This window comes from Equus przewalskii, chromosome 29, assembly GCF_037783145.1.
Source record: "Equus przewalskii isolate Varuska chromosome 29, EquPr2, whole genome shotgun sequence".
In the NCBI taxonomy this organism is placed as follows: Eukaryota; Metazoa; Chordata; class Mammalia; order Perissodactyla; family Equidae; genus Equus; species Equus przewalskii.
The window spans coordinates 38,433,080-38,446,106 of NC_091859.1; the positions used below are offsets into that span (position 1 = coordinate 38,433,080).

The 13,027-nt window shown below is 57.3% G+C and overlaps 1 protein-coding gene and 1 long non-coding RNA gene across 5 annotated transcripts in view; one reads left to right on the plus strand and one right to left on the minus strand.

Moving 5' to 3' along the window:
* ZC3H7B (zinc finger CCCH-type containing 7B) overlaps positions 1-13,027 on the plus strand; it is a 53,656-nt gene that overhangs the window by 24,564 nt on the left and 16,065 nt on the right. For 2 of the 4 annotated variants that reach the window (XM_008528059.2, XM_070599538.1), the window contains exons 3-12: positions 718-751; positions 888-1,085; positions 2,086-2,244; positions 4,648-4,728; positions 5,569-5,625; positions 9,152-9,194; positions 9,767-9,960; positions 10,306-10,630; positions 11,583-11,641; positions 12,279-12,441. In XM_008528059.2, the coding sequence (XP_008526281.1) occupies positions 718-751; positions 888-1,085; positions 2,086-2,244; positions 4,648-4,728; positions 5,569-5,625; positions 9,152-9,194; positions 9,767-9,960; positions 10,306-10,630; positions 11,583-11,641; positions 12,279-12,441 (1,313 nt within the window). The remainder of the gene's footprint in view (positions 1-717; positions 752-887; positions 1,086-2,085; positions 2,245-4,647; positions 4,729-5,568; positions 5,626-9,151; positions 9,195-9,766; positions 9,961-10,305; positions 10,631-11,582; positions 11,642-12,278; positions 12,442-13,027) is intronic. The other 2 variants (XM_008528060.2, XM_070599539.1) reach the window with 1 other exon arrangement.
* On the minus strand, positions 3,383-5,741 carry LOC139080241 (uncharacterized). Its single transcript, XR_011534569.1, has 3 exons — positions 5,676-5,741; positions 4,955-5,062; positions 3,383-3,597 (listed from the first exon to the last, which is right to left on the minus strand). It is a non-coding gene; the product is annotated as an uncharacterized lncRNA (long non-coding RNA).

Consider the following 13,027-nt stretch of genomic DNA (forward strand, 5'->3'; position numbering starts at 1 on the left):
CTGGGCAAGTCACTGCCCTTCTCTGTCTCTTTTCCCCTTTCTGACATGAGGGACCAGGAGATGAACCCCACCTTCCTTTCCAGCTCAGCCATTCAGCCTCAGTTCTCCTGGGCTGACACTTTCTTCCATACTGAGCTGGCGGTTTTTTGGTCCCTGGAGAGGAGAGGGTGCCCAGGACCCCACCTAATTTCTTGAGTGTGGCATGAGGGGTTGACAGGCTCTGAGTGTACCTGCTATTGCCTGGGGTCATGTGTGTTTTACAGGAGGGGTCAGGAGAATGGCAGAGACTCCCAAACCAAGGGGACCCCAGGTGGACTTTGGTGCTGCCTGTGGGCCTGCAGTTGCGGGTTTGGTTTGGTGGTGTGTGGTTATTCCCAGGGGACTGGTTTCTTAGGCACAGGACAGCTGGCTGGGGCTGAAGCTGGTCTGCTCTTTCTCAGCATCTGCACCTGGGGAGGCCTAGCTGCCAGGCCCTGGGGCAAATGCAAGGCCTTCCTCCACCCCTTCCATCAGAAATGGAAGGCCAGCATGGTGTCGATTTAGGGGGAAAACGCTCCTGTCCCCTCACCCCAATCCACAAGGCGACGTCTGAAGTCTGAGCTGGAGGAGCCCACTCCTGGTGTGATCTCTGGCCTGTGGCTCTGGCTCCTAGGGCCTCCCTGAGGCTGGGACCCCTGGGCTCACCCAGACCTTGTATCCCTCTCCTTTTCCTGCTAGGTCGACACTACCCCTGAAGCAAGAAGAATATGAGGTGAGTGTCAGCTGCTGGGCTGGAGGGAGGCGAAGGAGAGGGGTGTCCAGAGAAGGGGATGTAGGGGCTGGGTGCCAGGACTGGGGCTGGATGGAGAAGGCCCCCTAAGCCCCCTCTGCCTCCTGCCCCCTGGCAGGCCTTTCTGCTCAAGCTGGTGCAGAACCTGTTCGCTGAAGGCAATGACCTATTCCGGGAGAAGGACTACAAGCAGGCCCTGGTGCAATACATGGAGGGGCTGAATGTGGCTGACTACGCTGCCTCTGACCAGGTGGCTCTGCCCCAGGAGCTGCTGTGCAAGCTGCATGTCAACAGGGCCGCCTGCTACTTCACCATGGTGAGCCTGGTGTCCTCCCTTCCTCTTCTCCGCCGCCCCCCCCCGATCACCGCTTCCCCCAGATGCCCAGCCAAGCCAGGCCCATGCCCTGTGAGCCTCTGCAGGGCCGGCTCCTCCACCTCCTCCTGTCTGAATCTCACCATCCACTCCCATGGCTCTCAACCCCAGCTGCACAACAGACTCACCTGGAGAGTTTTCAAAGCAATAATATGTAATAAAAAAATTTTTTAGTGATACTGGTGCCTAAGCCTTACCCCAGAAGAATAAGTCAGAATCTGGGTGTGGCGAGGCGTTGGCAGGAGTCTGTGGACAGTCAGGGCTGAGAACCGCTACCTTCGTCATCAACCGCCTCTTTCTGCAAACCTCTGCCCTCTCCTGGGCTCCTCTCCTCCCATCACATCCTCAGCTGCCTGCTTCTTCCTGCAGACTTCCAACCTCCTCCTTTTCTCTTCCTTAACGCTTCAGCCTCCTCCTCTTCCCTGTCCTGCTTGCTCACTGACTCAGTCATTCACCAGATCCTGTGGGAGGCCCTGCTGTGGACTCTGCAGAGGCTCCAGTAAGACCTCTGCAATCCAGAGTGGACTGTTCTGGATAAACAAGTCTACCAGATGGCTGTTCACACTGCTCTGTACCCTGAGCTGCCTTCATGGTCTCACTTCTTCTCAGAGGTGCCTGTATGCTCTGAGTCCATGATATTCTGAACCAAAGGCAGATATGGAAGTAGACGTGTCTGAGTGAGTGGGCTCATCACTGTAGAATTTGAAGGCCCCTCCCCTCCAGTGGCTGCCGGTGTCTGTTAGCAGCCCCTTCAGCTGGACACATGGATGCCCTTGACCAGAGTCTCAACCCCAGAGCTCTTTCCTGGAGCTTGCTAGCTCCCTCCCTGACCCCGGTCCTCCAGCATCCTCCATCCCTGCAGGGAAGGGAGGTGGGGGCAGGAGGCCTGGGGGAGGGAGGGTAACAGGATTTGACCGACTAGCCACCTGCTCCTCCCTGGCAGGGCCTGTATGAGAAGGCACTGGAGGACAGTGAGAAGGCACTGGGCCTGGATGGCGAGAACATCCGAGCGCTGTTCCGCAAGGCACGTGCCCTCAACGAGCTGGGACGCCACAAGGAGGCCTACGAGTGCAGCAGCCGGTGCTCCCTCGCCCTGCCCCATGTGAGTGCGGCTCTGCGTCTGCGCGAGGGGCCAGCCTCTGAGTCCAGGCTCCAAGCCCTCTGAGCTGGCCCTCATTGGGCCAAAGTACCACGTCTTTCTGAGTCTCAGTGTGCTCCTCTGTGAGATGGAGTGGCACCTGCTGATGTCAGCACTGAGCTCGGAGTGTGTGCCAGGCCTTGCTGAAAGTACGTCATGTGTATTAACTCACTTAACCCTTGGAACAGCCCTTTGAGGTCGATCCTATGATTATCCCTGTTTTACAGATGAGGAGCTGGAGGGACAGAGGGAAGGGAACTTACCCAAGAGCACAGCCAGGGGGTGGCACACCTAACATTCGAACCCAGGCAGTCTGATTCTGGAGTCGGCACTCTGAGAGTGTGGCTGGAGTGAGGACTAAAAGGGGTGCCAAGTGTGCTGGTCTTGATGGTCAAGGTGTCACTAGGTGGGGAAGAGACAATGGGAAATGACCCAGGGAGAGCCTTGCTTGTCCCAGCCCACGCATGGCTGGGCACATGCCCCCTCCGCATTTATTCATCTGCTTAACAAGTATTTGGTGCCAGATCTGTGCCTTTCAGGGACCCACAGTGCACTAGGAGACAAATGGAAACAGCCCTGGGGTCTAGGCCTGGCTCTACCACTGACCCCACATGACCTTGGACAAAGCACTTCTCCTCTCTGCACACCAGCCCCATGTCTATAAAGTTCCCCTCCTAACTTCATCCCTGAAATAGCAGGTGTGAGAGGGCTCAGAGAAGAGTAGATTCTGCTCAGGCAGGGCAGAGAGGGCTCAGAAGTGATCAAGAGCCTAAAGGGCTCCCTGGAGGAGGCAGGGCTTGAGTGGGGCTGGAAGAAGCAAGAAGGATTTGGCTGGGCAGAGCAGAGGGAAGGCTGTGTGGACAGTGGTCAAGGCTGTTGTCATCGGAGAGCTGGCCTGGGTTCGGGTTCCACTTGGGTTTGCCACCTACTAGCTGTGTGACTTTGCACATACGGCTTAGCCTCTCTGAGCCTTGGTTTGCACCCCTGTAAAGTGGGGGGGATAACATGCCATGCCTCATAGGGCTGTGCTGAGACTGACAGAAAATCAGACGAGGCAGTCGGCACAATGGCCAGACACAGTAAGTGTTCAGGAAACATTCACTGTTGTTATACTTTTTGTTTATTATTATTGTCCAATTCAGTTTAGTTCACAATTGAGAGCCTTTCTTGTGACAGTAGTCTCCGATCCATACGGTGTTTTCCAGCATTCATAGCAGGTCCACATCTGAGCCTCATGGCTACCCACTCACGGGAGGCAGGGCAGCTTACACCCGCAGCACGGGGGAGGAAGCCAGGCCCAGCGAGGGTGGTAACTCTCTGGAGGAAAGCAGCAAACAAAGACTTCTGACCGAGTTGGGGAATTCCCCATTTTCCAGTCTTTGTGGGCAAATACTGACCGAGCCCTGCTCCATATGGGATACTGAGACCATAGATGACTCAGACTCTGGCCCAGGCTGCTGGAGCTCATCACTGAGGTGGGGAGGTGGACAAATGTGCAGGATGTCACAGCATCCCTGTTGCCCCTTTGGGGCCCAGACCACAGTCACTATTTCTTTGTTTACTGATTGGTCTCCCCCACCGGACTAGAGCCTCCTGAGGCCTGGCCCCCGTCTGCCCTGTGACTGTGATGTCCCTGGTCCCTAGCTCGTGCCTGGCCCCTAGCACATGTACAGTAATACAAGCTCGGAGGGAGGGAGGAATGCTGGGTGCTGTTACTGAGCACTAACTGGAGCCAGGCATGTTCTAAACTTCACACATCCTTGCTCCTTTGGGCACGCGCATGGTCCACAGGCCCTCACTTGCAAAGAGTTCCAAGACATTGTTTGGTGAAAGAAGCAAACTGTAGAACAGTGAGTATAATATGACTCCACTCAGGTAAAAAAACAAAGAAAATCCCACAAAGCAAAACTAAGCATCCTTTAAACAGGTCCCTATACGTGTATGTAAATTTCTAGAAAAGCTCTGTGGGGAAACACATCAGACCTACAAGGCGTGTTCTCTCTGGGGAGGAGCCTTGGGTGAGGGTGGGCGCGATCCAGGGAGCACTTTCTGTCTCTGTAACGTTTATCCTCTACATGACTCTCTTACTTGCTGAATTATGGGAATACACAGATAATGTTAAAATAAAAACGAAAATTACTCCTTTCCTCTCCCCACAAGAGGAGGGGGAGAGGAAAAATAGAAGCATGGGTACCTGGCCCCACCTCCACCTTGCACTAACTGTGTGACTTGGGCAGCCGGTGTTCCCTCCTGGGCCCTGCTTCCTGGGGACAGCAGCCCCCTTGCAAGGCTGCACGAGATGTCGGGAGCACAGCTTTGTGCGCCAGGGCGGACTAACCGGCTCCACCCCGTGTCTTGCCTTCCCAGGATGAAAGTGTAACTCAGCTTGGTCAGGAGCTGGCTCAGAAGCTTGGGCTGCGAGTTCGGAAGGCATATAAGAGGCCCCAAGTAGGTGGGCTCTGGGCACTGCAGGGTGGGCTGGGGTGGAGATGGGGAGATCTGAAGGGGCGGGAGGAACCAGGTGCCTTCGGGAGAAGTGGGTGAGGTTGGCCAGGGCCAGGCCAGGACAGAGGGCAGTGATGACAGGTGATCTTCCTCCCTGTTGGCTGAAAGCCCTGGAACGACTTCCAGAACCTTTTGGAAAAGGAAAGAACAGCCAAAGCTTCCAGTTTACCTTAGACACCAGCTGTTAAATCCTGCTCCCTCCCCTGCCGACTGCAACATCCTGGAGATGGCCTGAGTTGACACTGGTGTCCTTCAGCCTTATGTTTTCAAATTACCCCTGTTTGGCACATATTTGAGATGTTGGTATCTGTTTGGCTTATTCAGATCAACATATATTTATTTGGCACCTACTGTGTGCCAGGAAGCCACATGTAAGAAAGGGTATGGCTCTAAAGTCTCTGCCGTGACCTTGAGCAAGTTAGTTCTTCTCTCTCCACTTTGGTTTCCACATGTGGAATATGAGGATAATTATGCCACCCCAGAGGGTCCATGGGAGGATCAAAATGAGAGGATGTTTGAGATGGCAGCTTGCACAGTGCCTGGCACACAGTAGGAGTGTGTGTGTGGAAGTCCTCTGCCTGGGTCACAGTTGCAGGAAGAGAACCCCCACATCTGACCCAGAAACAGAGCAGGTGATCCTGGCAGGCCTGGGGCAGGGAGCCTTGGAGGGCCCCACAGACCCTAGCTGCCTGTGTCGGGGCCCCTCTGCTACTCTGGCTCATGAGACCTGGACCGTCTTTCCAGAATCTTCATTTCTTCCTTCCTCTCTCCAATCTCTGGCAGGAATTGGAAACCTTCTCTCTGCTCAGTAATGGCACTGCAGCTGGTGTGGCAGATCAGGTAGGATGGGGGCCAGGACCCAAGCCTCCTTCCCCACCCCCAGGACTCACCTATCTTGGTTCATCCGTCCTGAGAGCTTTGGATCCACTCTGGCGAATAAGTGACCTCCAGCGGCGGGTCCAGGGGCATAAGACTGAAGGGTTGGGCTCAATCTGTCCTATCCCCACTGCTGTGAGCCAGTCACCTGCCCTGGGAAGGGGGGTGACTGTCAGCCTGGACCTGGGCCTGGGCCAGGCTCATGAGGACAACTCAGGGACACAGCAGTTTCACCCCCTAAGAGGTGCCTCCTGTGACCACAGGGGCAGAGTGTGGGGGACGGGCCATGGCTGCTGGTGGTGTCCCCCATCACTGCTGCAAGGTAAACTCTGTCAGCCAGGCCTTGTGGGTCTCTTCCCCAGCTTAGAGACCCTCAGTAGTTATTAATTAAAGTATCGGTTTAAAAGTATCAGTTTAAAACTAATCTTACTAATCGATATCTGGATACTTTAGCCTGGCATTCAGGCTCCTCCACAGCCTGGTTCCAACATCCCAGTGCATCCTCACCTCCTTCTACTCACACCCCAATGACCGTGTGTGTCTCCTTGGCTCCATGATGAGCTCACTCGAGAGCAGGGACTGTGGGTTCCTCTGTTCTGTGCCTCCACGTGGCACCACCTTGGAGTCGGACAGGCCTAGTCTCCGCTCACTTGTGGCGTGACCTACGGGAAAGGACTGCGTCTCTTTGAGCCTTGGCTCTCCCTCTGTGCACTGGCAATAAGTGTGCTCGGTTCCCAGGGTGACTGCGTGGATGAAGTGAGAGCAGGCTGGGAAGCCAGCAGCATGGTGGCTGAGCCAGGGTCGCTGCTTGCTCTCCTTCCCTACCAGCCCAGCTCACAAGTCTCTTCTAGGGGTCAGGGAGTGGGGAGCCCGCCTCTAGGGTCCTTGTAGGCCAGTCTGTGAGTGTGCGACATATCAGCTGCCTGTCACAGCAAGCAGAGCAGCAGTGGGCGGGCACAGCAACTGCTCAAAAGGTATCTGTTGAATGACTGAATGACCATGGCCAAAAGGCCACAGCAAATGTGAGTGGAATGCCCACATGGGCCAATCCTTACTGTCCACTGAGTCTGCAGCCAGGGGACCACAGATGTGCCATGCATGGCATCGGATGCCCCAGCCCCTGCCAAACCATTCACCCATCCCTGTAACCTTGCTGGGGCCCACCACACGCACAGAGGCCAAAGTTGGTCACAGGGATGGGGGTCTGTGAGGAGGTGAAGCAGAAGGGACTCCACAGTGGAGAGGACCGGGTCAGGTCCTGCCTCAGTGCACCAGCACGGTGCTGTGCATGTGAAGGCCCGCACACACATACACACACGCACACGCACACGCACACGCACACGCACGCAGGTGGGAGGGGGGCGTCCCAGCCAGATCCCCTGACCTTGTGTAAGTTGTACACAGACATGGTGCGAGCCTGGCCGCTGGGATCCCTGTGGGACTCCTGCATGGGAAGCCTGTTCATTCAGCTAGTCAGTCATTGCACATGTGGAGTGGAGACTACACGAGCTGTGCCCACAGGGAGCGCCTCGTGACCCGGGAGAGCGGCAGAGGCCCTGCGGGCCTGGCGTCTATGCCCGAGCTGCCTCTTGGCAGCATGGAGAGCAAGACGCAAGCAGGGCTGTGAGCTCTAGGGACAGGCCAAGCCTGAGGCAGCCTTGGTGGGAGAGAATTTCACAGAGCCAGGATGGCAGGATTCAGACAGGTGACAGAGTAGTGACACTCCAGCTGGGGGAACAGCTTGAGCAAAGGCCTAGAGGCAGGAGAGGGAAATGCACGCCCTGGACCACAAAACCAGTTCTCCCCGCTGGGCTTCAAAAGAACGTGGGCTCTGCAGCTGGGCATGTTTGGTTCAAATCCTGAGTGCACCCCTTGTCTGAGGGGGCCTCTCCACCTCCCAGAAAGGTGCTGGCACCTGCCATCTTGTGGCAGTTGTAGGATTGCAGTGGGTCAGACATGAAAGCTCCCAGCACACTGCCTGCCAGAGAGGAGGTGCCCCATACACCTGCAGTGCGACGTGAGCGTCACCAGCAGGAAAAGGGCAGAGGCGAGCCTGGAGAGCTGGGCTGGGGCCACCTGGTGGGCAGGAGGCTGAGAAGGTGTCTGTCCTGAGGGCCATGGACAGCACTGGGCAGGGAGAAGCACAGCTGTCCCTAGAGATGGTCATCTGGCACTTCTTTTCTCCCCTCAAGTATTTTAGCTACTTACTGGGGGAGGAGCAGCCCCCTCATCCCACGTGATGGCCTTGGTTTGTGCAGCTTGTCTGTGATGGCCACGCGTGCCCTGGGAGACTGAACTGCACATATTTGCTGTGTGCCCAGGATGGGCTCAGGGCTGTGAGAAGGAGGAGCTCTGTGCTGATGGGTGTGGGGAGTGCACAGGCAGAGGGGATGGGGTCAGGATGAGCTTCCAAGTCAGCAGACACTCTCACCGTGAGAGGCAGCTTCTCTGGACCAACATCTCTGTGCCGAGGGACAACACCTCGCAGGGCACCTGGGCCAAGGGCTGAACGCAAAAGGGTGTGAAGTACTGGCCCCGGCCTGGTGTGAGGCAGGGCGCTGGATAAATCTTGTTGCTGTTGCTGCTCCTGCTGATCCACAGGATGGGGTGGCCAGCAGTGAGGGTTGGTCCTCCTCTCGGCTTCCGCGGGGGCACAAAGGAGATGGGTCACCCAGGGCCTCAGCAGAGAAGGAGGACTTTAGCTGGACTGTGCAGGACTCAGAGAAGGGGAGGACATGCCAGGCTCAAGGAGTGACTCAGGCCACAGCCCACAGGTGGAGATGAGCCAGGCGAGTCCATGGGGATGGAACACGGAGGCTGGTGAATCAGAACATCCAGGTCACCAAGGTCAGCCTCCTGATAGCTTGGATTTAATATTTCATGCTACACATTTAACACACACGTAAAGCTCTTCCAGTGTGTCGGGCACCGTTCTAAGCTCTGTACAAATGTCAAGTGATTTCATCCTTGTACTGGTCCTAGGAGGTGGTGACTGTATCATCCTCACTTTACGAGTGAGGAAACAGGCCCAGAGTAGATGAGGAGCGTGGCAAGGCCACAGAGCAAGCTCGGCCTGGCTTTCCCTCCAACAGGAGGTCCATGGGTGGCCATGGGATCCCACCCAACCTGTCAGCCTGTAATTGGGGGAGGGGACACTGGTGATTCAGAGTAGCACTTTTGTCTTTGAGCTGCAAACTATTGCATGGCACAGTGTGTGGAGGGCTCGGTAAAACCCTCACCCCCTCCCCAGGGTATGGCCCCTATCCTGTGATGGGTGAAGAAACCGAGGCTCAGAGGGCACTTCCCCCGAGCGTGAGGGGCAGATGGGAGGGGTGTCTGACCCCACTCCCCCGCCTCCCAGCCCAGCCTGTCCAGCTGTGGTTGATACGAGCAATAGTCACTTGGGGAGGGACCCGGGGCCCTGAGTGCTGGGCACCTTGGCCTTCCAAGCCCATGTCTGCCTGACCCACCGTGTCCTTCCTTTCCACAGGGAACTTCCAATGGATTGGGGTCCATAGATGACATCGAAACAGGTAGTCTCCCTCATGCAAGGGGATGGGGTGGAGATGGGGCCCCAGGGAGAGCTCAGACCCTCCTTCACAAAACCCCTGGGAAGTCAGACAGGTCAAGCCACTCCCAGCCCCTGCCCTGTAGATAGGGGCTCCTGAGGGCTCCCTGCCCTGAGGACTCAGTGAAGCGTGAAAGAAAATGGTGGATTCTGGAAAACAGACTCCCCTGCAGGAAGGAGAGCACATCTTTCCAGCCGGGGAGGGCGGGGGCTGCCTCACAACCAGGTAGTGCTGGTGCTCCACTCAAGCCCTTAGAGAGGGCATTGCTCACCCCAGAGGAAGGATATTCAGGCCCTGAGCTAGGCCCATCAGGGAGATACTGTAGGACTGAAGGACCTTCTTCCACACTGTGGTGGCTTCCTTCGCTGCAACTGAGCCTCCACCACTGGGGTTGGGCCAGCGGGGCAGGCAGTCTTCCTGGCAGGAGCTTAGGAAAGGTGGGAAGGTGTTGGATGAGGACCCCAGGACCCTGGGACACCCCCACTCCCACCAAGCGGGACCCCCTTGCGGCTACTGAGCCCACCCCCCATCCACAGAATGCTACGTGGACCTGCGAGGCTCCCCAGCCCCCCTCCCCTCTACCCCCACGATGCCCCTGTTCCCTCATGTTCTGGACCTGCTGGCCCCCCTGGACAGCAGCAGCAGGGCCCTCCCCGGCACCGAGAGCCTAGACGACTTCTCCGATGGGGACGTCCTTGGTCCGGAGTTGGACACCCTCCTGGATTCACTAGTGAGCCATGCTGCTGCCTCTTTCTGCTCCCCTGAACCCCTCTCCCACCTGGGACCCCATCACATTCATCCTCATGGCCCAGGGGGGTAGAGGGAAGGCCCTGTCTCCATGTCACAGTTGGGGAAACTAAGGCCTTGGGAGGAAAAGGCACCTGCTCTGGATAGACATGTGGAGCTGCAGAACGTGCAACTAGAAAGGGCTGTAAAGATCTCTGGCTCCACTCCGTGGGATAGGTCCTGGCTGAGGCCCAGAGGGGTCAGTTTGCCTGAGGCCCACAGTGCCCAATTCTGCCTAGGCCTGGGCACTCGAGTTCTCTAACCCATCCCTCCACTCCCCACCTCGCAGTCTCTGGTCCAGGGTGGCCTGCCCGGCAGCGGTGTGCCCAGCGAGTTGCCCCAGCTGATACCCGTGTTCCCCGGCGGGACCCCTCTGCTACCACCTGTGGTGGGTGGCTCCATCCCCGTCTCCAGCCCACTGCCCCCTGCCTCCTTTGGTCTCGTCATGGACCCCTCCAAGAAGCTGGCTGCCTCTGTGCTGGATGCCCTCGACCCCCCAGGCTCTGCACTGGACTCCCTGGACCTGCTGCCATACTCGGAGACCCGGCTGGACGCCCTCGACAGCTTCGGGTCTTCGTCTCGTGGCTCCCTGGACAAGCCCAACTCCTTCATGGGTGAGGCCCAGGCGGCACATTCCCTCCACTCCCCCATAGCAGTTTGTAAAGTGCCATCACATCTTCGGTCTCTGGAGAGCAGAGTTGGAATTATAGCTGTTTTGCCAAAGTCCAGGCCCTTTCACCCCTTCGTCTGAGTTGCTGTGTCTCCTGCAGCGCTTGTGAGGGGCTTGGTGTCTTGTTCAAGATCAAACAGCAGGGCTGGGCTAGTCCAGGACTCCAGACTTGCAGGCTGGTGCTCTCTGCCTGGCCTCTCTGGGCCCTGGGGTTGCCAGGCTGGTGGTCTCAGAGGGATGATCCTGAGGCTGGGGGAAGGGATGCAAGGCCATGGGCTCCTTCACTGCCACTCTGAGCTGGGGGCCAGGGACCCAGAGAGGAAACAGACCCATCTGGGCCCTTGCAAGACTGGCTTTATGACAGTCAGACCTAGCCCAGGGTACTCACGACTGAGGGGGATTCACGGGGCTACAGGAGCACAGATGACTTCACTCAGCTTTGGGCCCCAGGGAGACTTCCTGGAGGAGGTGATGGCTAAGCAGGGACTTGAAGGAGAAGGTCATCTGCGGGCAGAGGCAGCAGTGCCACCCAGGCCTGCCTGGTAGAGGGGCTGGCAGATGAGCAGAGCAGTTGGCCAGAGAGGAGGGCCGGTTGGGGGCCTAGAAGACCTGAGGCTGGTCTCAGAGATCCTGTGAACCAGGCTGGGGAGCTTGGGCTTCCTCCCAGGGGCAGTAGGGGCTGTGGAAGGTGGAGGCACAGGGTGGACCTGCTCAGGCTGGGACACTTCTCTATCCCTGGGCAGTGGCTGTTGGGGAGAGTCGGGGATCAGCAGGAACACGAGAGGATGTGTGGCCTGGGCAGCTTCTCTGAGTTGGAAATACGTAAGAAACAGTCCTAGGAGGGCCCCTCATGCCCTTCAGAGCAGGGCAGGTGACCCCACGTCTTATCCTTACAGAGGAAACCAACTCACAGGACCATCGTCCCTCAAGTGGTACTCAGAAGCCAGCCTCCTCGGTGAGTGACCAGGCACCTCATGCCCTCCCGGGCTCCAGAGTCGGGGGTGAGCCCTCTGCATGATATAAGGTGCTGCATCCCCCAAGGAAGCCAGGGAGGGGCCCCCTCAGAGCAGACGGGCCAGAGATGGTCTCTTCTTACCCCTTCCAAACTGAGCCATCTGTTGAGGCTCAGAAGGGTTAAGTAACTTCTCCAGGGTTAGCAACATCCCTGGTCTTAGGACTCAACCAGGTTCTGAGTTGAGAAGAGCACTTGACTAGGAGTTAGGCAGCCTGTACTCTGGCCTCAGCCTAGACACTAGCTGTGTGGCTCCAGGGAATTCACTAAACCTCTCTGAGATTTGCCTCCTTCCCCGTCTGCTGATGCCTTGGGGGCTTGGAGCATATGCATAAGCCCGTCGGGGCCACTCCTGTTTCACTGCTTTCCGGTTGGGCTTTCAGTCAAGGAAAGGTTCTGGGCCAAGATCACTCTCACCCACGCACCGCCACTAAGTTCTGATGTTCTGGATTCTTGGATCATGTTACAAGGAGCTCCTCCACTCGGAGGGTAGAGGAAGAGGGAGGGTCCTGGGCTACAGTTCTGCTCTTGGGTGGGATGAGGGGAGGATCATAAAGCTCCCCCCACCTCTGGTGCCCAGGCTGGCCCAGGTGGCTCCAGCCATTGTCCAGTGCCCAAGATGGCCAACCTCCTCCTGTCACAGCCAGAGCCCTCCATGCCCAACACCGCCTTGCTGATCAAGAACCCTTTGGCTGCCACCCACGAGTTCAAGCAGGCCTGCCAGCTGTGCTACCCCAAAACAGGTAACATCGCACCTTCCTACTCCACCCCTCTGCCCAGAGAGGCGGGGAATCTCAGGAGCTTAGAATCCCAGAAAGACAGCATCCTAGTGTTCCAGTCAGAGATAAGCGCAGAAAACAGAAGCCCCTCTGGGTATCTTGAGCAGACAGGGATATAATATGGGAGATGGGGGCTTTCAAAACTGCTGGAAAGGCTGGAGCAGTGGGAGCCAGGAGGCTCCACTGGGCCTGTGGGCTACTCCTCTGCATGGCAAGGACCAGAAGCCGGGTGGTGCTGCTCTCACGCAGAGGTTGGGGCTGCTGGAGCTGCTGGCCAGTGTCATGGCCACCCCACAGCCCAGAGGCTGGTACCTGGCCGTGGAATGCAGAGTCCAGCTGGCTGCTGCCCAAACACGTCTACCAGAGGAAATGCAGCCTGCACCTCTCTCCACACACCACCGCCGGGTCCACCTCTCACCTGAGTGCATCTCACTGGTAAATTCAAATCTTGCCCAGAAGCCAGGTGGCAAAGGAGTCTGGGAAATGTAGTTCCTAGGCACAGCCCCCAGAATCCAAGGGAGACTATAGAAACAGTTCAGAATAGATGCCC